The following is a 23192-nucleotide window of genomic DNA, read 5'->3' as shown; positions in this document are numbered from 1 at the left end:
TGATTCGTACATGTGCGGTACATACAAAGTTCTCACTGGTGCCAATCGCACATGTGTTTTAATTTTATAATATATATACTATTTTGACATATAATTTTTTGCAGTAACGTAATTACCACAGGAATCTTTCTTCTAATTAATTTCCTTTCAGTGTGCACAAATCCATGCACCGGGCCACTAGTATTCACATAAATCTTCACAAAAGCCCATTTACTTCATTTCCTCTATTATGCAGCACAACATGACTAGCTTTCAACAGAAACTTGCAGTGCATGCCAAGGTAAGAGAAAACACACTCCAAAAGCACAAAGAGAGCATTAGAACCAGATTCAGATATGACACAGCTGTTGGAATATCAGGCAGGTAATTTAAAATATCTATTATTGATATGTTAGAGACACTAAAGGGAAAAGTAGACAACAGGCAAGAACAGGTAATATATGCAGAGAGATGAAAACTCAACAACAGCAACTAATAATCAAAAAGAAATGAGAGAGAGCAAAAGCACCGTAACAGAGATGAGGCCCGCCTTTGATAGGTTCATCAGTAGACTTGACATGGCAGAGGGGGAGAAATCAGTGCTCTTCAAGATAGGCCAACAGAAACTTCCCAAACTAAAATGAAAAGAAAAAGAACAAAACACCCAAGAGCTGAGGAGCAGTTTCCACCTCAAAAAGCCAAACATGCACCCAGCTGGCATGGCTCAGAAGTTGAGCATCGACCTATGAACCAGGAGATCACCGTTCTCTTCCTGGTCAGGGCACATTCCCGGGTTGCTGGCTCAGTCCCCAGTGTGGGGCGTACAGGAGGCAGCTGATCAATGATTTTCTCTCATCATTGATGTTTCTATCTCTCCCTCTCCCTTCCTCTCTGAAATCAATTTAAAAAAAACAAAACAGCCAAACATGCATAACTGCATAATATGAACCCCAGAAAGAAAAGGGAAGGAAGGAGGGAGAAAAGGAAGGAGGGAGGGAGGGAGGAAAGACATCAATATAAACTCATGTTTCGTTTAATGTAGATACAGATGCTTACACATAGAAATATTTGTAAGGATGTGTACATACACATGTTAATATACACATGTATATTTGCTTGCTCCATCAGCTGAGAGGGCCGAGAAGCAAAGACACCCCAGTAGCAACTAGCACACTACCCACTGTGCTGTACATCTGAAACTAATATTGAATGTCAATTGTAATTAAAAAATAAAATTTAACAAATCTCAATTGATGGACATTCTACCAAAGACCTGACCAGCATTCCTCGGAACTGTCAAAATCATCAGAGGCGAGTAATGTCTGAGAAGCGGTGACGGCCAAGCGTAGCCTAAGGAAACATGACAATTAAATGTAATGTGATATCTTAGATAGGATCCTGGGACAGAAAAAGGCCATTAGGTTAAAACTAAGGAAATTCTAATAAAGTATGGACTTCAGTTCATAATAGTGTATGTGTATTGGTTCATTAATTGTAACCAATGCACCGTAGTAATGTAAGAAGGCAATAACAGGGGAAACAGGGTGTGTGGGGACTATACTAATTTTTCTATAAACCTAAAACTGTTCTAAAAAGTTTACTTTTATAAATAAAGTGAATGTTTCCAAAAGAGAACATGTGCAGTGAGCAGGAGTACAAGTAGTAAAAGTCCTATAGGGCCCTAGCTGGTTTGGCTCAGTGGATAGAGTGTGGGCCTGCGAACTAAAGGGTCCCGGGTTCGATTCCAGTCAAGGGCACATGGCCGGGTTGCGGGCTCGATCCTCAGTAGGGGGCATGCAGGAGGCAGCCAATCAATGATTCAATGATTCTCTTTCATCATTGATGTTTCTATCTTCCTCTCCTTCTCCCTTCCTCTCTGAAATCAATAAAGATATATTAAAAGAAAAAAAGGAGAAGAATTAGAGTTGGTCTTCAACATCAACTTAAAAATATTTTTTTTAAAGTCCTATAGGCACCAGGAGGATGGAGATCTGCAGAAAGTATAGTTGCAGAATTGCCAGAAACCTTAAAACTTTGTCACTCCAAGTGTGAACTACAATCAGCAGCATCCCCTTGAAGCTTTATTTTTTTTTAAATACATTTTATTGATTTTTTACAGAGAAGAAGGGAGAGGGATGGAGAGTTAGAAACATCGATGAGAGAGAAACATCGATCAGCTGCCTTCTGCACACTCCCTACTGGGGATGTGCCCGCAACCAAGGTACATGCCCTTGACCGGAATCGAACCTGGGACCCTTCAGTCCCCAGGCCGACGCTCTATCCACTGAGCCACACCGGCCAGGGCCCCTTGAAGCTTTAAAAATGTAGAATCCCGGGCCCCACCCTGACCTGCTGAGTACAAATCTGCATTTTAAGAAGAGGTACTGGTGCTTGCTATGCACATTCAAATTGAAAAGGCACTAGCTTAATGACTATCAAATATAAATTGCTTAGTCATCCTATCTCCCCAAAGCACCCCACAGCAGAATTCTTCAACCTATAAATCTCAAGAATTAAACGTTTCAAATAGATATATTTACTACAAAAGTTGATGGACTTATGAAGGATTTTAATTGTGAAAATATTTCTAACAGGACAAAGTATAGGCTGGAGCCCTGCCCAAAGACATTCTTAGTTTTTAATCTAAATTCTGTGCTAGTTAAACACCCCTCTAAAAGCTTAGAGAGTTGGGATGGGGAGTGCCTTGTTTTAAAAAAATATAGTTTTATTGATTTCAGAGAGGAAAGGAGGGGGAGAGAGAGATAGAAACATCAATGATGACAATCATTGATTTGAGCCCACAACCTAGGCATGTGCCCTGACTGGGAATCAAACTGTGACCTCAGTGTTCACAAGTCAATGCTCAACCATGCCAGCAGGGCTGGCGGGTGCCTTTTAAAAAAAGATATGTATCAGTTCAAGGTACTGATATGAGTTCACTCCAACAGAGAGAGAAAAAGGCTCTTCCTCTGCCCAGGTAATGGTGTGTTCACCTCTATCTACAGAGGAAAATCTGGCAGAGTAATTACAGGTGGAATAAGGACTATAAGCTCCAGATTCCTCTCAGGAAACATTTCTAAGTCTAAATGCACTTTTTAATTAGCTCTTCCAATAGCATCATGCTAATTGGCTAATTTGGAATTGATATGAGACCCCATGTGCTTTAAAGAAAATCTGTTTGTTGATACATTTATTTGCACCTGAGACTGTCTTATTGCTGGCAGGACAGATATTATTAAAACAGAATCACCTGCTTGTTTTAACCAGATTTTTTTTTTTAAATGAACGCACATGAATTGGATTATCCCTAGGGTTTCAGGAGGAAATATTAACATTTTGAGTGATGAGAAATTGCCACTTGCTTGGGAAATAAATGAGCTTTAAATAGGTCCCATTATTTTTTTACAAGGTTATTATTATAAATGTTTCAGAATAGAAGAAATGCCCTTCATGTCTATCCTCATTGTTGGCTTATAATTGGGGTGCTAACCTCTAACTAGCCTCGCTCTTCACACCAAGCCTTGGCGAGTTTTCATAAGTAATTTTTACATAAAATAAAATTACCTTTTATTGGACTACAAATTTCCAACAAGTTTCTCGATTTGTTAGCTATGCTGTGAAGAAAATGTATTAAATTTATTAGCTTGGGTTAGGAAATAGTGGCTTTTTGAAGTTTTTATGTGATTAATATATTTCACTATTAACAAGACTGTCCTGAACACTATAGAAATATGATTTAGGTGAGAGCATGGTGACGTATTTGGATACTTATTTATATCTCACTTGAATATTTCACATTTGCTTTTCTTGTTCCATGGAGATGATACTTTGTAATCCAAGCAAAACTCCCCTCTAGGTTACTATTTAAAGTGTCCCTTTCCAGCCTGATTAGTGCCACTAGATAATAAAAGAAATACTGCCTGGATCACCCTGGATTTCAGAAAGTGCAGTGATAAACTGTCTCCTCCCTCCAATTTAACTTGAGCAGGCTGCAGCTATTCTGCATTGTGGGCTAAGCCTCATTGCTAGGTTTGGAAATGCTGGGGTGCCCCCTACCGTTGTAAATTAGGAGGCACTTCTCTTGGCTGTTCCATTCAGAAAACAGGATTCTTCCCCAAAGGTCACTCACTTAACCAAAGTTCAGATAAGCAGTGGTTAGTCATAAGGATGGATGAATGGATGGATGCATGCATGCATGCATGTGTTTGCTATAAAGGACATTAGTATGATAGAGGATTGTTGGAGAAATCTGAAAAAAATGTCCGTAGATTAGATAAGAATGCCTTAGCAATAGTAATTTTCTGATTTTGAAAACTGCACTATGGTTGGTGTAACAGAATATCCTTGTTTACAGGAAATACACAGCAGAGTGTTTACAAGAAAAGTGCATGTGTGGATTGGTGGGTAGGTGGGTGGGTAGATGGATGGATGAATGGATGGACGGATGGCGTTAAAGAAAACAGAGCTGGCCCTAGCCGGCCTGGCTCAGTGGATAGCGCTTCGGCCTGTAAAGTGAAGAGTCCCGAGTTCGATTCTGGTCAGGGGCACATGCCTGGGTTGTGGGCAAGATCCCCAGTAGGAAGCATGCAGGAGGCAGCCAATCAATGATTCTCTGTCATCATTGATGTTTCACTCTCTCTCTCCCTTCCCCTTCTCTGAAATTAATAAAAAGTTTTTAAAAATTAAAAAAAGACACCTAAAGAGAAGATTAACAAAATGTGGAAGCAACTTTTTGTGAACCTGACATCACAAACCAGAGTTTGAATTTCAGACAACCAACTAAAAAAGAATAAACTTCTTAAGCATATTAAACATTACAAACTTCTAATACCATTCTGAACTACACTTTTGGTGACTTTCCAAGCTCTTGCTTGTCAAGTTCTTTGGTGCTTTATAAAAACAATACATTTTTAAATCCAAAATCTAATTTATTAGCAATGCATACAGGCATATGAGTCCTAACACAGTGATTACTGAATTATCATATAATAGCTAAAACCAGAACATACTGAACATTTCAGGTGAACATAGATTTAACAATTCCTTTATTTAAATAAATGAACTCCCAAAATATCACATGGTTGTTTTACACTTAACCCGTTCTGCATGTCGTAGCTCATCTAGAACATTTCTAATGGTCTCCATACAGACTTCTCCTCTGTGATGTTTTTTTGATGCAAGATTCCATACATTTTCAAATTCTTCATCAGAAAGCTTGACACCAATCTTACATAATATCTCTGCAATCTAGAAGAAAACATTACAAGTCAAGCCAAGATTTATATAAATTTGCATTTTTATATGTTTGTAATATATAAAACTATGAATAGAATATTTATCCAAAAAAAAAAAGGTATGTGGGAAGACAGGGGTGTGTGTGTGTGTGAGTGTGTGTGTGTGTATATTAAAGTCTAAGCGACCGAACAACCGCTCAACCGGTCGCTATGATGCACACTGACCACCACGGGGCAGACACTCAATGCAGGAGCTTCCCCCTTGTGGTCAGTGCGCTCCCACAGCAGGAGTGCTGCTCAGCTGACCAACGGGTGCCAGCTACAGCAGCATGAGCCTCTCCTGCCTCCATGGCAGTGCTACCAAGCAGCGGCAGCAGGGACCGGGATGAGGGGTCCCAGATTGCAAGAGGGCGCAGGCCAGGCTGAGGGACCCCCACTGGTGCACAAATCCATGCGCTGGGCCTCTAGTTACATATAATAAGCACACTTTGCTTATTAATCATCTCTCTGAAGTGGTAATTATTAAAAGAGATAAAGGGAGATGAAAAATATGCTGTTCATGTCCCAGAGAAAGTATAAGAAAGGAAAGATATGAACTGGTAGTGAAAAGAAATGTTAGAATGAGGAGAGGGAATAAAAGACTTGAGGGAGGGGAAAAACATTTAGGGGAAAAAAGCAAAGAGGGAAATGAAAGAAAGGTTAAACAGGGAATAGGAAAGCTAAAGAAACAGAAAAGCTGCAGAATATATCTATTAAACAGAATGTGAACAAGAATTTAAAAATCCCCTGGAAATTATGTGCCCTTGTGGGAAATTAACAGTATAATCAAATACACTTGAAACTCAGAACAACAGCTCTGTGGGCAGCTGAGCCATACAGCAAAAACACCTTAAGGTCCCAGATCACAGCTGCTGTTCTTCCGCACCCAGGGGCAACTAAAGAATGTCCCTGCAGAGAGACTCGCGAAGTGGGCATCTCAGATCTCCTCTTCGGCCCCTTTCCCACTCCTCCGGAGGCATTCTCCCTCGTTCAACATCCCATCACGGTGTACTGATTAATCAATAGAATACTTTTATAGAAACCCACATCTAGTCCCAAGTTAACCCCAACCAGGCCTTTGGTTCTTACTTTTTATCTAGTATTGTGAGATAAAGGATGACTTCCTAGTGAAAAGAATTTTAGGCTACATAAAACAAGCAGGAGATTTTTGAGAGCTTTTTTTGGGGGGGTGGGGAGAGGAAGAGGGGGGTCGTGGAACCTGACTTTCTATTTCACAGGCCCTTTGGAGTGATTGAAGGAAGTGAAAACACAGGCCAGGAATGTCTCCCCTCTAACTCACTGAGGAGGATCCTGGCCTCCTGCTTTGGAACCAGCCAGCAGGCATGGTCCTCTGAGCTTCTCCCTTCCGGTCTCCCCGACCTCAGCAGAATGAATCGTTGCGATGAATCTGGTATTTAGTATTTAGTCAGTGCTCAAGCCACCAACCCTTCCTGTGAAGTGCCAGAAGGCATCGCCTGTCTATTCTATCACTTCTGCCTCCAGATATGCAGGTCCCGAGGAAGCAGTTACTCATTAGCTCACAAGTACAGCTCTAACCAAGCTGGTCGGACCAAGCCCTGCTATTAATCCTTGGTCCTCTGACGCCCTGGCTACCTGGCTGCTCCTGCTTTATAACCCATCCAGGAAGAAAATCACCTGGGATACGAGGACCATGTTTTCTGAGAGAAAGGAAACAAAAACACACACACACAAAACAAGATACAGGGGCTGACACACAGTACAGAACAGAGTACTTTCAATCAGCGCCATTGCAGATAATTTGACACGACAGCAGTACATAGGAGGGTGGCAGAGTGGCCTCCCCATGCCGACTATTTGGTTCTGGAGACCCAAGAACTGACACAAGGGAGAGATTGACCCTTTTGGCTTTTTTTTTTCAACTAAGAATGCTGTTAAATGTTTTAGGAAAAGATTTTTCTTTTATAATAGGTCATAGTGAATATATGATGTGAAAGTAATGCTTACTATCATAGAGTAAATTCCGCTTCGAGAATCGTACCAAAATGTCACAACCAAATTGAACATTACCCACAAGGACCCTTATTTGGGGATCCTAATGAGCTCTGATGACTAATATACAAGGTCAGGTTGTATAAAGTCTGATATTAAGTAGTTGTTGTTAAATACACACTCCTATGTTGGTGTATTTATGTAAAGTTGACATTTCTTTCCACCCTTTTGAAATAGTATGCTGTACCTCTTTTTTGGATCTGGTTTGGAAGAAGTCTCTTTCAAACACTCCTTTCTGGCCAAAGATGGAAGGATATAGCAATGAATAGGCATTGCCCTCGTCACCATAATTCTTTTTATCATCGATGCGGCGAATTCGGGGGGCAGGGATATCAGACCGAATAGTTGGAACACCATAGATGGGATAACCTAGGACATCAATGGGGGAAGAAAACACACATTTTGAAATGGAGCTGAGTAATATACTAGCCACCAAGTCACATGTGGCTATTTTGAGCAGTTGAAATGTGGCTAGTCTGACTTGAGATGTGGCAGAAGTGTAAAATACACACTGAATATCAAAGATCTTGTACCAAAAATGTGAGATATTTAATCACTTTATATTGATTACTTGTGATATGATAATATTTTAGAAATATTATATATAACATATATACATATATACTATTAAAATTAATGTTACTTGTTTTATTTTTCTTAATGTGGCTACTAAAAATTTGTAAGTACATACGACTACAGATATATTTCTATTGGACTGCACTATTCTAAAGAGTAGCAAGACCTCATTATACCAGAATGTATAGCAAGTCTATAAAATTCAGTTATAAAAAAAATGTATATCTTTAATCATGTCCTTAGTACCAGGAAGTGATCTTGACCAACATAAATTAGTCTTTCTAAATAGCCAATATACATCATACAACTACCAGTATATGGAGATATAGGGTGTTATGAGTTAAATTGTATCTTCCTAAGATTTGTATGTTAAAGGTCTAGCCCTCAGTACTTAGAATGTGGCCTTATTTGGAAATAGGGTCATTGTAGATATAATTAATTAAGTTAAGATGAGATGGTACTGGAGTAGGCTCCTAATCTATTATGACTGGGGTCCTTAGAGAAAAGGGGACATTTGGCAACTCGCACAGGAGAATGCCATGTGAAGGTGATGGCCGAGATCGGGGTGATGCAGCAGAAACCAAGTAGTGCCAGAGATTGCCAACAAGCCACCCAAAGCTGGGGGAGAGGCCTGGAACAGATTCTATGTGTAGCTAAGAGTCACGTGGTTTACAAATCTCCTAAAGCTCGGTGACATCTGATTACTACACTGTATACCATTCAGCGTTCTTTTTTTTTTTTAATATATATTTTATTGATTTTTTACAGAGAGGAAGGGAGAGGGATAGAGAGTCAGAAACATCAATGAGAGAGAAACATTGATCAGCTGCCTCCTGCACACCCCCCACTGGGGATGTGCCCGCAACCAAGGTACATGCCCTTGACTGGAATCGAACCTGGGACCCTTGAGTCTGCAGGCCGACGCTCTATCCACTGAGCCAAACCGGTCAGGGCCATTCAGTGTTCTTATCGGTGACAGTTTCAATTTCATTAATATCAAGAGAATCCTTTTACTTGGATCGCCATTAACAATAGTTCAGCCTAAACTTACCAAGATCCCCTGGGTACTTGGATATAGAATGAAACAAAAGATCCTAGGCTTTGAGAAACTTACAGCCTCATGGAAATCAAGCCTGGGGATGATGCAAGAGCAGATGAAGAACACATCACTTCCATGTTTGCTGATCATTTTATATCTCAACAAACACCTTGATGTACTCACAAATGGAAGGGACAGCTCCTACAACCGCATTGATATCAGAAGAAGAGGTCTTATAGTGGCTGGAAACTTTATCGCTTGGCCTCAGAAGTGTCCGGAGAGTCTTTTCTGAGTTCTCATTTAAGACAATGTCTTCAGGCTTTATCAGGAGGGTTGGTTCTGATTCTTTGTCATTAGCCTCAGCAGGGTTTGCACAATCTGGTTTTCTACCTATAAGCAAAGAGAGAAAGGGGGGAAATGTACAGGAGGAAGTTACTACTTGGTTCTTACAACTCCACAACAAAATCATTTTTCCCACTTAGTTTCTTCTTGCTGGTGGAAAACTGAGACTGGGCTGGTGTAAACTCTCCACAGCTACCAGCACCTCACTGTGGAAGAGCAAGTTCAGGCCAATGTCACGTCCCAGGAAACTGAGACATGGTCTAATGTTTCTTTTCACCATTCCACTCCCTTGACTCTAGAATAAAGCTCTTAAATATGAACGAATAAAAAACATAGAACCTATTCTTTTTCTTTCCTCTTTTTAAAAGTTAGAGCTTACTTTCATATTTAAATTGAACTACAGGATTACCACAGTTGTTCCTAGCAAAAGACACATTTAGAGTTGTAAATTCCACACATACCTGATCATGGAAGGGAGGCCTGTGTATTGAAACATTTGGAGAAATGATAAGAACTCACTGTGAGCTCAGGAGCTGATTACTAGTATATAAATAACTCTCTTCAAATCTGTGTATAAAAGAAAATCCTGAGGTAGAACTGAAATTATAAGATTCTGACCTGTTTTGCACATTTGCTTTGCTGAGTCAATTCTGAAACTTAGGAGGACATTCCTGACATTCTTTCCAACAGAGCTGGTAACTGACAGATAGCACTAGAGGGCGCTGTGGCCTTTCACTCTCTACAAGAACTCGTGGTTCTGAAACAGCTCAAGCCAGGTTTGCAAAGGCAAATGGTGTCCCAGTATGAGAGGGGGGTGGGAACAGTGGCAAACCAGAAAAGACATGTCTCTGTAAAGTCTGCACCCCCCATTTAAGCACCCACCAGTTGTTGCCATGAAAGCATTCAGGCCCATTGCAGATCCTCTAAATCCCTCCCCACCCTCAACTCCTCCCCAAACACACAATAAAGCAGAAATTTGCTCAAAGTGTGAAAACCTATTCCTCAGAAAACTGTTTGAAAGCCACTATCTTAGAGTACTTACCCCATCACCACCACCTTTCCTGCAGAAGTCAACAGTAGGATAGATTTGATATAAGACAATTTCTGAGCCCTTTCTGACCCATTGGACACTATTTTAAAAGATAAAAATCTCAAGAATTCCATTGAAAATGGCTGACAAAGTCAGGCCCCAAATCCTGATATGAAAGACTGACTGGTTTAAAAATAGGCTTCTGCTTCCCCCCAACTCATGAGTTGTGCCAAGAAGAAAAACAACACCCCATACTTCTGAGAGCTTCATGAGGTAGGGAATATGTGCCTGCTTCCCTAGTGGGTAGACTAGAAAGGCCATCCCAGAAACTGGTAAGGGCTCATGTCATCAGTACAGCCCAAAATTTGGTTTTGGCCTTGCAGAAAGGCATGACCAAGGAATAAAAATAAAAGCAGTAGGCCCTAGCTGGTTTTGCTCAGTGGTTAAAGTATCGGCTCTTGGACTGAAGGGCCACGGGTTCGATTTTGGTCAAGGGCATGGACCTTGATTGCAGACTCGATCCCTGGCCCTGGTCAGGGTACATTCGGGAGGCAACCAATCGATGTGTATCTCTTTCTGTCTCTCCTCCTTTCTCCCTCCCTTCCACTCTCTAAAAATTAATGCAAAAATATCCTCAGGTGAGGATTAACAAAAAAATAGACGCATAAGTATCTTTACTTTTTAGAAGAGAGAAAATAAAAATGTAAACAACCTTTTAAAATAGTTATCTCTCTAATAATCAAGATTTGAAAATTAAAGCAAATGATGCATGAGTATATACCAACTAAATTACAAGAATGTTTGAAATAACACTCAGTGGTAACACAGTTGGAGTAAAATTGTCTCACAGCGTTGGCTGGTAAAGTTGCAAATTGGTAAAATCATTTAGAAAAGCGAAACGAAAATATGTAAAGAGAGTTACTTCTGGGATAATAATAGCATTCATAAGAAATGAGATATAATTAGAAACAGAAAGCTTTTTGAGAGATGATAATATTATAGTGTTACCCATATTACTTTAAAACTGTCTGGAAACAACCAAAATTTCAAAGAGTAAGGAAATGGTTTAGTAATTCATAATACAACAGCATGAAGGAACTATTTACAGAAATCATAAAAGTATCTCTTCATTCCACAGTACTTTGAAAGTTAAATTTTAAAAAATAATAAAATAAAAATGCTACATTCGCTGTGATTTTAGCTATACTTAAATATATGCATACATATGTATATATATCTATATATAAGTAGTGATGCAGGTATATAATATGTAAGCATGAAAATATTTGCATAAAAGTGAAGATTATGGTTTTATTTTTTGTTATTGTTTACAAAAACTAAAAGGTTACATTTTCTTTTGTCAAATTCTACTTTACTATTCATTTTCCCTGGGGGAGGAGAGCTAATCCTATATAATAAAAGCCTAATATACAAATTGTCCCCTCAACCGGGAGTTCAACGGAGAGTTTGACTGGGAATTCGACCAGGGGGCGGGGCCAGCCAGCCAACCATGGGAAGGGAGGCCCCAGCTGGCAGCCACTAGGGACCCTACCCTATCCGTGCATGAATTTCGGGCCTCTAGTTACTCTATAAAAATGATTTTTGAACAGCTTTCTGAGGAACTGCATATCATGTTTTGGGCTTCTGAATAAATTCTTTTGCTTTTAATTTTTTTCTCTTAAATGAGTAATAAAATTCAAAAGATACAAAAACGTAAGATTAAAAGCTGAGTCTCACTGCTACCCTATCCCTCAGCTACCCAGTTCCCCCTCTCTGGAAATAGCAAATGTTATCAAATTCTTTCCTACCCTTCTATAGATAGTCTATGCATAAACAAGCAAATAAATATGTATATATGTGCATATTTTTAAATATATAATATTAAAGTTGAGATGAGCTCCTAGAAAAATGAAAATATAAAAGTCCATTTAAGAGTTTGGCAAAGCTTCAAAAATTACCTTTAACGACAACCCTCTCTTCATACTCTTTCAGAGGCATTTTATCTTTCCAGTTAAGAAAATTTGCAAATTCCAGGTAGTTAATCAGCCCATCATTATCCACATCACAGTAGGCAAATAGCTGGTCCAGGAGCTTCTCATCTAAGCGCAAGTTGGCTTGGTCACAAGCTTCCAAAAGTTCATCTTTATCTATCACCCCATCTCCCTTCTGTTAGACATGAAGCAAAAAAAGCTGAAGTGAGCATTGTCTTCAAAAGTAGGGTATGCAACACCTATCATTTCGTTTAAGAAAATAAAAGAATTCTACCACATAGATTCAATGAATGTGTCTTATTTGTCACCTAAGAGGAGTCAAATATTAAACAAGATTGGTCTTCCTGGTGTCGACCTGCTATGTGCACAGTAATTTCAACCCTGGTTGGAGCAAGGTGTGGCTCACAATCTTTGTTAATTCTATTTAATAATTTTTTTAATTTAAATCATGCTGTTTACACTGAGCAGATGTGACCATGACTCATGCCTGACATTCCATCTGAACCATGCTGTGTACTTTTGACAGCTCTCTACAAGGTTCTTGCTTTCAAAGTGTTCTGGTGTCCTAACTGGGCAGTGAGTGATCCTCCACTTCACAACCTGGTAATGAGAAAGAACTGGGGAAGCAGCTGCCAGCCAAGTACAGGGAGGTGGATTCTAAGACAGTTAGTTGCCTGCTTGTTGTTAACACTCCTATGGGCAAGAGGGGCCTGTTACCAATTTGGTGGTGAGCCCTCATTGTGACAATTAGCACTACAATTCATCCTGGTATGGTGGGAGGAGAAGTCTGATCCCCCTTTCAGAGAACAGTTTAATACAGGAGCACCTACACTGAGTGTGATAGGAGGGATATGTATGATGGCCCTGGGCAGAAACTGGCTGATTCACTTGGGAGGTGAGAGGGCAGAGTCCATAATGCTCATTTATTATTTTTTAAAACTGTAACACACACACACAAAAAAAGAGAGATTTCTCTGAGACAGACAAGGGAAATCATCACTGACTCATTGACTAGTATTCAGCTCTTATGCCCAGGATTGGATTTACAATGATGAAGGTGATCCCTGGAGACCAAGACACTGACCCTATAGTTCTAGATAAATTCCTGTCTTCAGATCCATAGGCCTGGAAAATGTCCCTAACCCTTATTTTGAAACAGAAGGAGAATTTAAAACATACCATCATCTTTTTTTTTTTTTTATGTGTCTGTTTCTATTAAAAGATATTCTCTTGCCCTGGATTAAAGTAGACTCCTTTGGTATGAAATCCTCTGCTACAAACCCAAGTCAACCAAAAAAGCAAACCCCACAGCCCTGGCTGAAAAGCAACGTGGGCTGTGGCTGTTGAATCAAGAGGATCTTCAAAACGGAAATAGATGGTGTCAATAATGGCAACTTTGCTGCCCAGTATAGGGCTTTGTGTGGATTGAAAACATTGGTGGGTGTTTTTTTTCATTTGTGTGGCCTGACAACATTGGTGGTGTGTTTCTTTGAGCTGCCTGCCACCACAGCACCACTCAAAACTGCAAGTATATGTTTCTTACTCACTGGTGCAGAGTCACTCTCTCCCTCTACGCCCTTAATCTCTCACTCCCCGGACCCCAACACCTCAACAGTTCTAAGAAGAAAGATGACTAGATGTGGGGCTAAGGTCTCCCTGTCCCCAAGGGGGATCAAAGGCCACATGCAGCTGTCCAAGTATGTTGTGGAACTTCAAAGGGGGCAGAGACTCCAACTTTCATGGCTTCTTTGACTACAGGTGCCAAAGTCATCATCCTACTCAGTCTGTGGGGGAGGAGCAATCTGGACGCAGCTAGAGGGCCTGGGCAGGGTTTGCTTGATGTGGAGCTAGCAAGAGAGTATTTCTGTGGCTTCCACTGCTACATGTGTAAGTGACACTGATACTTTACGTGCCTGTACTGGGAATGTTCTGAAGACCCAGAGGCACTTATGATCAAGGAGAGCCACATGTAGAGAATTGCTAGTACCTTTGAGGCCCCACAACCCTAATGGCCCCTTTGAGCTGCAAGTCTCCATGACTAATGAGTTTGTCACTTAGAGCCTCTGGAAAAAGAGAGGCAACCTCCACTTGAAGGCGCCCCTTGAGATTTAAGACTTATTGCCCCCCTAACGGGGCAGACAGCTTTTGAAAAGCAGCTATTAGCCAGTTCCTGAGCTCTTGTTGAAACTAAACACTTGACCCACGGAGGCCTTGTAACTTTCCAGACCGATAAGTATTTTGAAGTGAGCCAACTTGGACTCAATGATTAACAAGATAGAAAGGACGTAACAAGCCTCATTTGTGAAATGGTAATGGTATATTCAAGAAGGCAGCCGGCCTGACCCCAGTTACATCTCAGTTTTACATGAAAAGGGCAGCAATCCTTAGGGGGAAAACTTGATGCATCTTTGCTACCTGAAGCAAAAGCCACTGGCTCAATAGGACCATTCAGTTCACAGAGGCTCCCCATGTGCCTGGGCCTCATTCACTAACCTGAAAGCCAGTGGTCTTCACTGGGCTGCTGTGGCTTTGGACCTCCATGAGAGCTCCGAAGGACCAAAAATAGACATAGTCACTCTACTCGGTGAACAGAAACCAAGGCCATTCTTATGGCTCTGGCCAATACTCCCCTTGACAAAGCGGCTGTAGTTTTACTGACCCTTGGATTGTTGCCAATAGCCTGCCTGCTTGGTTTGCCATTTGGAAAGCTATCAACTGGAAGATTAGACACTTCTTTTTGAGTCTGAAAACTATGGAAACAGACCATGGCTACTGAATGAGCCCTCTGGGTAATTCATATAGATGACCATGATAAGGGTCCCTTCTCCAATGAGAATAACTGGAATCAAGCTTCTGACTGAGCCTGATCCATTCAGACTGCCACCATGGCTGCCCGGATCCATCGCTGCACCAGACATGGCAACACACCCACCACCACAGACAAGGCACAAAGTAAAGCACTCCATGTTTCTGATGCAGAGGCTACCACCCTGTGCCAAACTGTGACTCCTGCCACAAGCTGACCCATTTGTCTCATGATACGGGGGGACACATCGCACACAAGACATTGCTCCATGCTCCTGGCAGGCTTTGTCCCCTCTCAGAGCTATGAATGGTGCCACACCACTGTTGACACATTTCCAAGTTATGGAACAGCTATGCCAGTCTAATCAACCAGCTCCAGTCGCAACAGAATGGCCCATGAAATTTATCTGAGTCATGTGTTTTGCTTTCTGGACCATTTTCAGTCTGACAGTGCTGTTCCTTATATATATAGCCCAAAAGCTGTTCAACAATGAGCTGTTCGGCAAGGTATTCAATGAACCATTCCTGCTCTCAACCATCCACAGCCAGCTGAGCTTTGGAATAGCCTCAAAAATGGACTACCTTCCTTATCAGCTCCTGCTCATACATCTTGCAGTGAAGCAGTTTTGTCTCTGAATGCAGCTGCCCCCAAAAAGGAATCCATCCCATCTCAGCTACTTCCTGGATAATAATTAGAATAAAAGGAGTGAGAATTATATAGGCCTAATTTTGAAAGTGTGGGACTCTTGTGACCATTCTTGGACATGATGCATTTTCCACCCTCTAGATTTTAAGTTTCCTAAATGGAAAGTCTACACATTATCCATAATAATGTTTGATGTATTGTGTGCTCAATAAATAACAGAATTAACCCTCTAAGCCAACAGGATTCATTTAGGAAAGAATATTTTGTTAGTTTTGTTTTGGCATTAAATTAAAAACGGGCATTCAAACCCTAGCCAATTTGACTCAATGGATAGAGCATCGGGCCACAGACTGAAGGAGCATGGGTTTGATTCCAATCAAGGGCACGTACAGCAGTTGCAGGCTCCATCCCTGGCCCAAATGAGGGGAGGGGTGGGAGAGGCAACCAATCAATTTGTCACTCTCACATCTATGTTTCTCTCTATCTCTTCCCCTTCCACTCTCTTAAAAAAAAAAAAATTTTCAATGGAAAAATGTCCTTGGTGAGGATTAACAGAAAAAAAACACACAACTATAATAAATAAATAAATAAATAAGGACATTCAACGATAGGAAATTCAAATAATCAAAAACTAACCTACAGCTATAGTAGGAAGACCCACATCTTATTACTCTCTCAGAAAAAAAAAAGCTCCTCAAGGACACTGAGTACTATATTGCACATATTAAAAATTTACTATTTAAAAGGTGTATCAGCATTAAATAATTCTCAGTAATTTCCTCTCTGCTTAATTTAATTGTATCATAAGGAGTATGCCTGGTGGTTCACTAAGATAATCAACAGCTATTAAGATGATCGTCTTGCCTATAATTACATTTAAAATGAAGAATTTTTTAAAAGCAGAGCACTACGTATTGGGTAGGTTTTCTTATTCATACCACTGCTATATAAATTTCCCCGGATACCATCTTTATAAAATAACTTGGGTTTGAGTTAAGCTTAAAATGTATTTATTTTAGCTTACATATTTTAATTCTGAAAAATCGTTTTTAAATTACCTGTAAATAGCAATTGGTCTCTATTGAAAAACCAGAGAAACCGTTGAATACTTATATTTTCTTTATACACAACTATGTGAGAAGTGTAATTGATGACTGATTGGTGTGTGTCCCTACATAATTAGTACACACCTAAATGAGAATATTAACCCACTTTTTATGCATTAGGACAACACAGGTACCCAGGCCCTAATCTAAAAACAAATAAAATGAATGGACTTAAAATTAATTAGCCTATGAGTGATCAAGATTCTTTTGAGATAAAAAAAATTATAAAGTGTAACTTTTTCAAAACTATACTCAACAGAGGAAAAGAAATAGGAATATTTTTCCTTTTGAGATAAACTAAAATTATTCCATTCTTTTTTTCTTCTCATATCAAGATGATACATCACATCATCACAAATTTATTTATAAACTTTTACTTGTTTATATTAGAATCATTCTAAAATGGTTGTTAGACTGCCTAGAAAAATAAATACAATTAATAAAAATAAGTACAAAATAAAAACAGAACCAAAATAAAAGTGAGGAAATCAGGGCAAAGAGAATATAAGGATGGAAAAAATTAAGATGAAACCTGAATAAAAAGAGCATACAACATGTATGCTATAAGATCATATTCACCAACTAGATGAGTTTCATTGAATTGGCTCTGAGCTTCCTGGTGGCCTAGTCAAAAAGATCTGGACAATTAGAGCAAAATTCATGTTGTTCATAAGGTAAAAACAAGCCAAATACTTAGATGAAGCACAGTTATTAGCTGTGGAAAGACAGGGTTTCCTTATACAGAGAATGCACTTGACAAAAATAAATAGTCTCGTGTACATAATAACAAAAATGTGCCATGGTTTCACAAGCAATTTATATAATAGTGTTCCTTAGTATAACCTAAAGGCCAGCAGCTTGGTAAAGCAATCCTCTGATGACCTATAATGGGGTGAGGTAACTCCACAGCTCTAGATTGATCTACTTTATCAAAGGATAAAATTTAGAGTAACTTTAAAATTGAATGATCTTGCCTTCTCAAAACTGAAACCACACCCTGCTCCCCCAGGGGAGAGACATGGACCTAGACTGACAGTACTGTGTGTACATATTCAGATTTATATGTAGATTGTCTCTACCTCAGGAGTCTTCCCCAGGGATCCACGGTGCTTCCCTCCCGTTGCTCCCAGCACACTCTAGTTAAATAATCTACATCAGTGGCTCTCAAACTTGAATGTGCGTCAGAACCACTTGAAGGGCTTGTTAAAGCACAGTTGCTAGCCCCTACCCCTGAGTTCCTAATTCAGTAGGTCTGGGATGGGTGTTGCAATGTGCATTTTAAACACATTCCCAAGTGATAGTGATGGTGGTAAAGAACCACACTTTGACAACCACTGCAAAGGTCAGAAAATGTTTTCTGTCAAGGACCAAAAAGTATGTATTATAGGTTTTGTAGGCCATGCAGTCTCTGATGCACTACTGTGCATTTGTAGTACAAAAGCAGCCATAGACAATACTCAAAACACATGTGCATGTAAGACTATTTACTAAAACAGGAGGTGGACTGGATTTGACCCACAGGCCATAGCTCCCTGGCCCCTGGTCTACACCCATCTGCAGAGATCTGGAAGCCCATGCACAAACCAAAAAGCTCTGCTCTACTACTGGCCTTGTCATAGTGCCTGAAGGCTTCCAGCAAAGTGTCAAACCTTTCGCAGTTAACGTTCTTCAAGTGATGACGAACTGCTGCAACCAGGGCTCGCTCCCTATCCTTGCCTCGAAGATATTCACTTGGGAGTCTATTATAGATGAGGTCATCAGAGCCTATTGAAGAGGAGGGAAAAGTCTCTTATCTGAATATAAAGTTTGTCAATAGTATTCTCACGCTAAAGAAAGAGAGTGATCCAACAACTTCTATGAATGAAAAATCTACCTAATTCCAATGCTATGATCCAGCAAGACAAAATCTTGTGTATAAAAAAGTACATGAAGTGATGGACAAAAACTAATATTTCTGTTTTATGTGACTTCCCTGTTCAATGAAAAAAAAATCTGAAGAAATAAATTTTGTGGGGGCATCATTAGCCCTGCTCAGCTGTCAAGTCATTTCCTATGACAGTGGAGGCCTGACTGCCTCTTAGCAGATATTCGGCTGCAATGCTGAGGACTGGAAAGCTGGGGCTGATTTCATGTGGGGGCCACTCTATATGCCTCAGAGATGGCTGAACCTCTCTCTGGGAGCCCCTGTAAAAACTGATCTCAAGCCTGGCCTGCGTGGCTCAGTGGTTGAGCATCAACCCGTGAACCGGGAGGTCACAGTTCAATTACGGGTCAGGGCACATGCCCAGTGTTTGGGCTCGATCCCCAGTAGGGGGCGCGCAGGAGGCAGCCGATTGATAATTCTCTCATCATTGATGTTTCTCTCTCTCTCCCTCTCCCTTCCTCTCTCTGAAATCAATAAAAACATTTTCTTTTTGAAAACTGGACTCAAATTCCCTTCTCCCCCCTAATATGGGTTTCTAGTCCACCTTCAGTCTGCAGATCAAGTTCCCATTTCCCAGTCCTGCTTCTCCCTATGCCACTGCCAACACCCCTACCCCATCCTCAGCTTCATTAACTAAGAGTCCTGGCCCACGACCCCTTCAGTTATTTGGAAGCAATGACCTTTCCAGTCCACATGCCATTGCTTTCATTTACCTTTCATCACTTAAAGGAACTTCCTTGAATTAACGATGCTCCAAAACACTGTGCTGCATAAGCTCACATAAAAATAAATATTTTGTCAGTGAGTGGACTTTAAATCACCTTCAGTAGTAGTTCTTAAACTTTAGTGTGTATTAGAGCCTACTGAGTCAGACTATCTGGATCCCAGGAACCTGCATATTTAATGAAGTCCCTGAGTGATTCCTACAGGCTATAGTTTGAAAACCATTGATGTACAACCCAATCCTGATAAGCTTTAACATAGTTTTCCCTTTGGATTTCTGTTGTTTAGACTGCTTAGAGCCCTGGCCAGTGTGGCTCAGCTGTGTGAGCATCATTTCATGCATCAAAAATTTGCCAGTTGGATTCCCAGTCAGGGCACATGCCTGGATTTCAGGCTCCATCCCTGCTAGGAGGCATGCAGGAAGCAGCTGATCGATGTCTCTCTCGCTCTCACGTCGATTTTTCTCTCTCTCCCTCTCCCTTTGTCTCTCTTTAAAAAAAAATCAATTTAAAATTTTTTTTTTTTATTTATTTTTAGCCTAACTGGTTTGTCTCAGTGGATAGAGCGTCGGCCTGAGGTCTCAAGGGTCCCAGGTTCGATTCTGGTCAAGGGCATGTACCTTGGTTGCGGGCACATACCCAGTAGGGAGTGTGCAGGAGGAGGCAGCTGATCAATGTTTCTCTCTCATCAATGTTTCTAACTAGCCCTCTCCCTTCCTCTCTGTAAAAAATCAATAAAATATATATTTTTAAATATTTTTTTTAAGTTTGCTTAGAAATAAGGAAAAACCCCTGCTAAGTTTCTGTAACCACTTTTAGAAATTGATTAATGATTGGTAGGAAGAGAGCAGCTCTTAATTATGTGATTGTAGAGTACAGTGCTTTCTCAAACTAGAGGGCGGGTACAATTCATCTGGAAATATTGTTAAAATTGAGTTTCTGACTTGGCAGGTCTGGGTGGAGCCTGAGATTTTGCATTTCTAAGAAGCTTGCAGAGGACAACACTGCCTGCCTGCAGACCACATTTTGAGTAGCAAGGGCCTAGTATAATATTTGATTCATTAAAAGGCTGCCCCACTTCACTTTGGCTTGTTTAATACAGGCCACATTTATTTTCTAAATAAAATTGTGAGCCCTAATTGACTGAAGAAATTCATTACAACGGCTTTAATTTGTGCCTATTTCAAACATGACACAAAAACTTTTTTTCTTTCTTGTGTTACAAACTTTTCTTATTAATATTCATATGATATTTTAAGCCTCTAAAATTAGAAGCTTTGAGAGGAGCTGGTGAACGTAACTGCATAACGTTGTGTGTGTGTGTGGTGGGGGGGGGGGGGGGGTGTTGTTTGTTTTGTAAGGAGAAAGTCTGTGTATTTACCATAGTCGTCAGGACGGAGACAAGCTCCAAATGTGTGGTCCGGATGAACATTCATTGTTTCTGCAATGCTATCCAAGAAAACAAATCCTTTAGTTAAAATACCCACCACATGGCATCCCTGGAATTTAAAATATGTTTGCCATATGTTTTTAATAGCCCATATTTTCTCCTATAACCAAACTATGACGTTATCGAACAGAAGGTCTCCAGAGACAGGGAAGAGAGAGGAAAATGTAACACAGTAAGTGAAAATGAAATAAAGCTTTACACAAAGTTCCCCCTCCCTCTTCTCCAAATGCCTCTCCATCCCAGAGAACTCAGCACTTTCCTGCAACCACAGGCCCTGAGGAAGCTGACAGATAAACACACAAGGATGGCTTTCTTATTTAATAGATAGAAACAGAACACAAGCCAACATTTACCACAAGAGTCCTTTTAAAATTCAATCTACAGACACTCTCGATTCGAAGTTAATCATTAACTTACGGATCAAAGACTCTCCCAAGTTTATGTTGAAACTTTTCTTTGAAATCATCAATTCTCTTGGATACAACCTTCGCTCCTCTTTTCCTACAATATTAGAAAATTGTCAGTTATCTCCACCACCTAAAGTACTCTTGGCTGCCAAATAAACATATGGTAAAGAAAATCACAGTATACTTTGGGCCATCAGGAAAATAAATCCAGTTTCAAAATAAATTATATGCTAAAAAGAAAGCTCTATGCTCATTCTTCTATCATTCTACTAGTGGCCCAGTGCATGAATCCATGCACATTGAAAGGAAATTAATTAGAAGAAATACTTTAATATCGCTACTTGCGCTTTTTTCTTTTTTTCTTTTTTCTTAAATATATTTTATTGAGTTTTTACAGAGAGGAAAGGAGAGAGATAGAGAGTTAGAAACATCAATGAGAGAGAACCATCGATTCAGCTGCCTCCTGCGGGGGATGTGCCCGCAACCAAGGTACATGCCCTTGACCGGAATCGAACCTGGGACCCTTCAGTCTGCAGGCAGTTGCTCTATCCACTGAGCCAAACCGGTTAGGACTATTTGCCCTTTTTCTATAATAGAAGTGTCAACTAAATTCACGATCAACAATGACAGATTGAAACACATGCATGCGAAGCTTTATATGTATCACATATGCATGAGTCAATTTAGCCTTTTATAGATATAAAATAAACTTGCTTAATTAGACCTGCTTTTTGATTTAGCTAAACTTTTTCCAGCCCAGTGAAGCCCCCCAACTTCTCTTTCAGGTAATTGTCAGCAACACAGCAGTAAATATCAACATGAAGCAGATTATTATTGTAGATCATGCAGGGAGAACAAAGGGTAAAATATTTAACTGCAGTAGTGTTTGACTATATTCTGCGCAGTGAGAAAACCTGAAGTCATTTTCAAGGTCCACCATTTCTTACTTCTTTTCAGTCCGGTCAAGTTTCTAAGCTTTCTAAATCTCTGTTTTCTGGCTAATGAAAAGAAAACAGGATTCCACCGAGTCTCCTATCTACCTACTCCAGTACTTCTGTGAGGATCAAATGAGATGAAGCACGGGAAAATGCTTCACAGACGTTTGGTTAAAGTGTGAAATGTTTCCACCTGGGCTGAAGAAACTACAAGGAGGCTAGTCACTAGGGAGAGGAAGCCGGGCATTGCTATGTGACATCATTACCTGGACGGTCGGACACCTAGCATATCAGCCTTTTATATACATAGATTATAAAGGTAAGTTAATAATACAATATGAAATTTTAATGAAAGAATAAGAAGGCCAACTTTAGCCCTAGCTGGTTTGGCTCAATGGATAGAGCATCAGCCTGCGGACTGAAAGGTCCCAGGTTGGATTCCAGCCAAGGGCACATGCCTGGGTTATGGGCTCGATCCCCAGTAGGGGGCGTGCAAGAAGCAGCCAATCAATGATTCTCTCTCATCATTGATGTTTCTATCTATCTCTCCCTCTCTCTTCCTCTCTAAAATCAATAAAATATATATTTTTTTTAAAAAAGGCCAACTTCAATTTGTTTTCAATGAACAAAACCAAGGTGTTAATGTTATTATTATAAATCTAACTTTTAAAATTGCTAAAAGAAAATTAAGCATTGCCCTAGCTGGTTTGGCTCAGTGGATAGAGCGCCGGCCTGCAGACTAAAGGGTCCCGGGTTCGATTCCAATCAAGGGCACATGCCTGGCTTGATCCCCAGTAGGGGGTGTGCAGGAGGCATCCAATCAATGATTCTCTCTCTCCCTCTCTCTTCCTCTCTGAAATCAATAAAAAAATATATATACATATATATATATATATATATATATATATATAAAGAAAATTAAGCATTAAATAAGTA

The 23192-nt window shown here is 40.2% G+C and overlaps 1 protein-coding gene across 1 annotated transcript in view; it reads right to left on the bottom strand.

Moving 5' to 3' along the window:
- Positions 1 to 4922: 4922 nt before the first annotated feature.
- EFHB (EF-hand domain family member B) overlaps positions 4923 to 23192 on the bottom strand; it is a 40828-nt gene continuing 22558 nt past the window's right edge. The window contains exons 7-13 of the mRNA XM_054708114.1: positions 21332 to 21415; positions 20846 to 20913; positions 18428 to 18582; positions 12229 to 12436; positions 9082 to 9288; positions 7471 to 7652; positions 4923 to 5226 (exon numbers count right to left, since the gene is read on the bottom strand). Of these exons, the coding sequence (XP_054564089.1) occupies positions 5053 to 5226; positions 7471 to 7652; positions 9082 to 9288; positions 12229 to 12436; positions 18428 to 18582; positions 20846 to 20913; positions 21332 to 21415 (1078 nt within the window). The 3' untranslated portion in view covers positions 4923 to 5052. The remainder of the gene's footprint in view (positions 5227 to 7470; positions 7653 to 9081; positions 9289 to 12228; positions 12437 to 18427; positions 18583 to 20845; positions 20914 to 21331; positions 21416 to 23192) is intronic.

The sequence above is a fragment of the Eptesicus fuscus genome, chromosome 18 (assembly GCF_027574615.1).
Source record: "Eptesicus fuscus isolate TK198812 chromosome 18, DD_ASM_mEF_20220401, whole genome shotgun sequence".
Taxonomy (NCBI): Eukaryota; Metazoa; Chordata; class Mammalia; order Chiroptera; family Vespertilionidae; genus Eptesicus; species Eptesicus fuscus.
The sequence above is the reverse complement of the archived record's forward strand: the minus strand, read 5'-3'. Positions and strand labels throughout refer to the sequence as shown.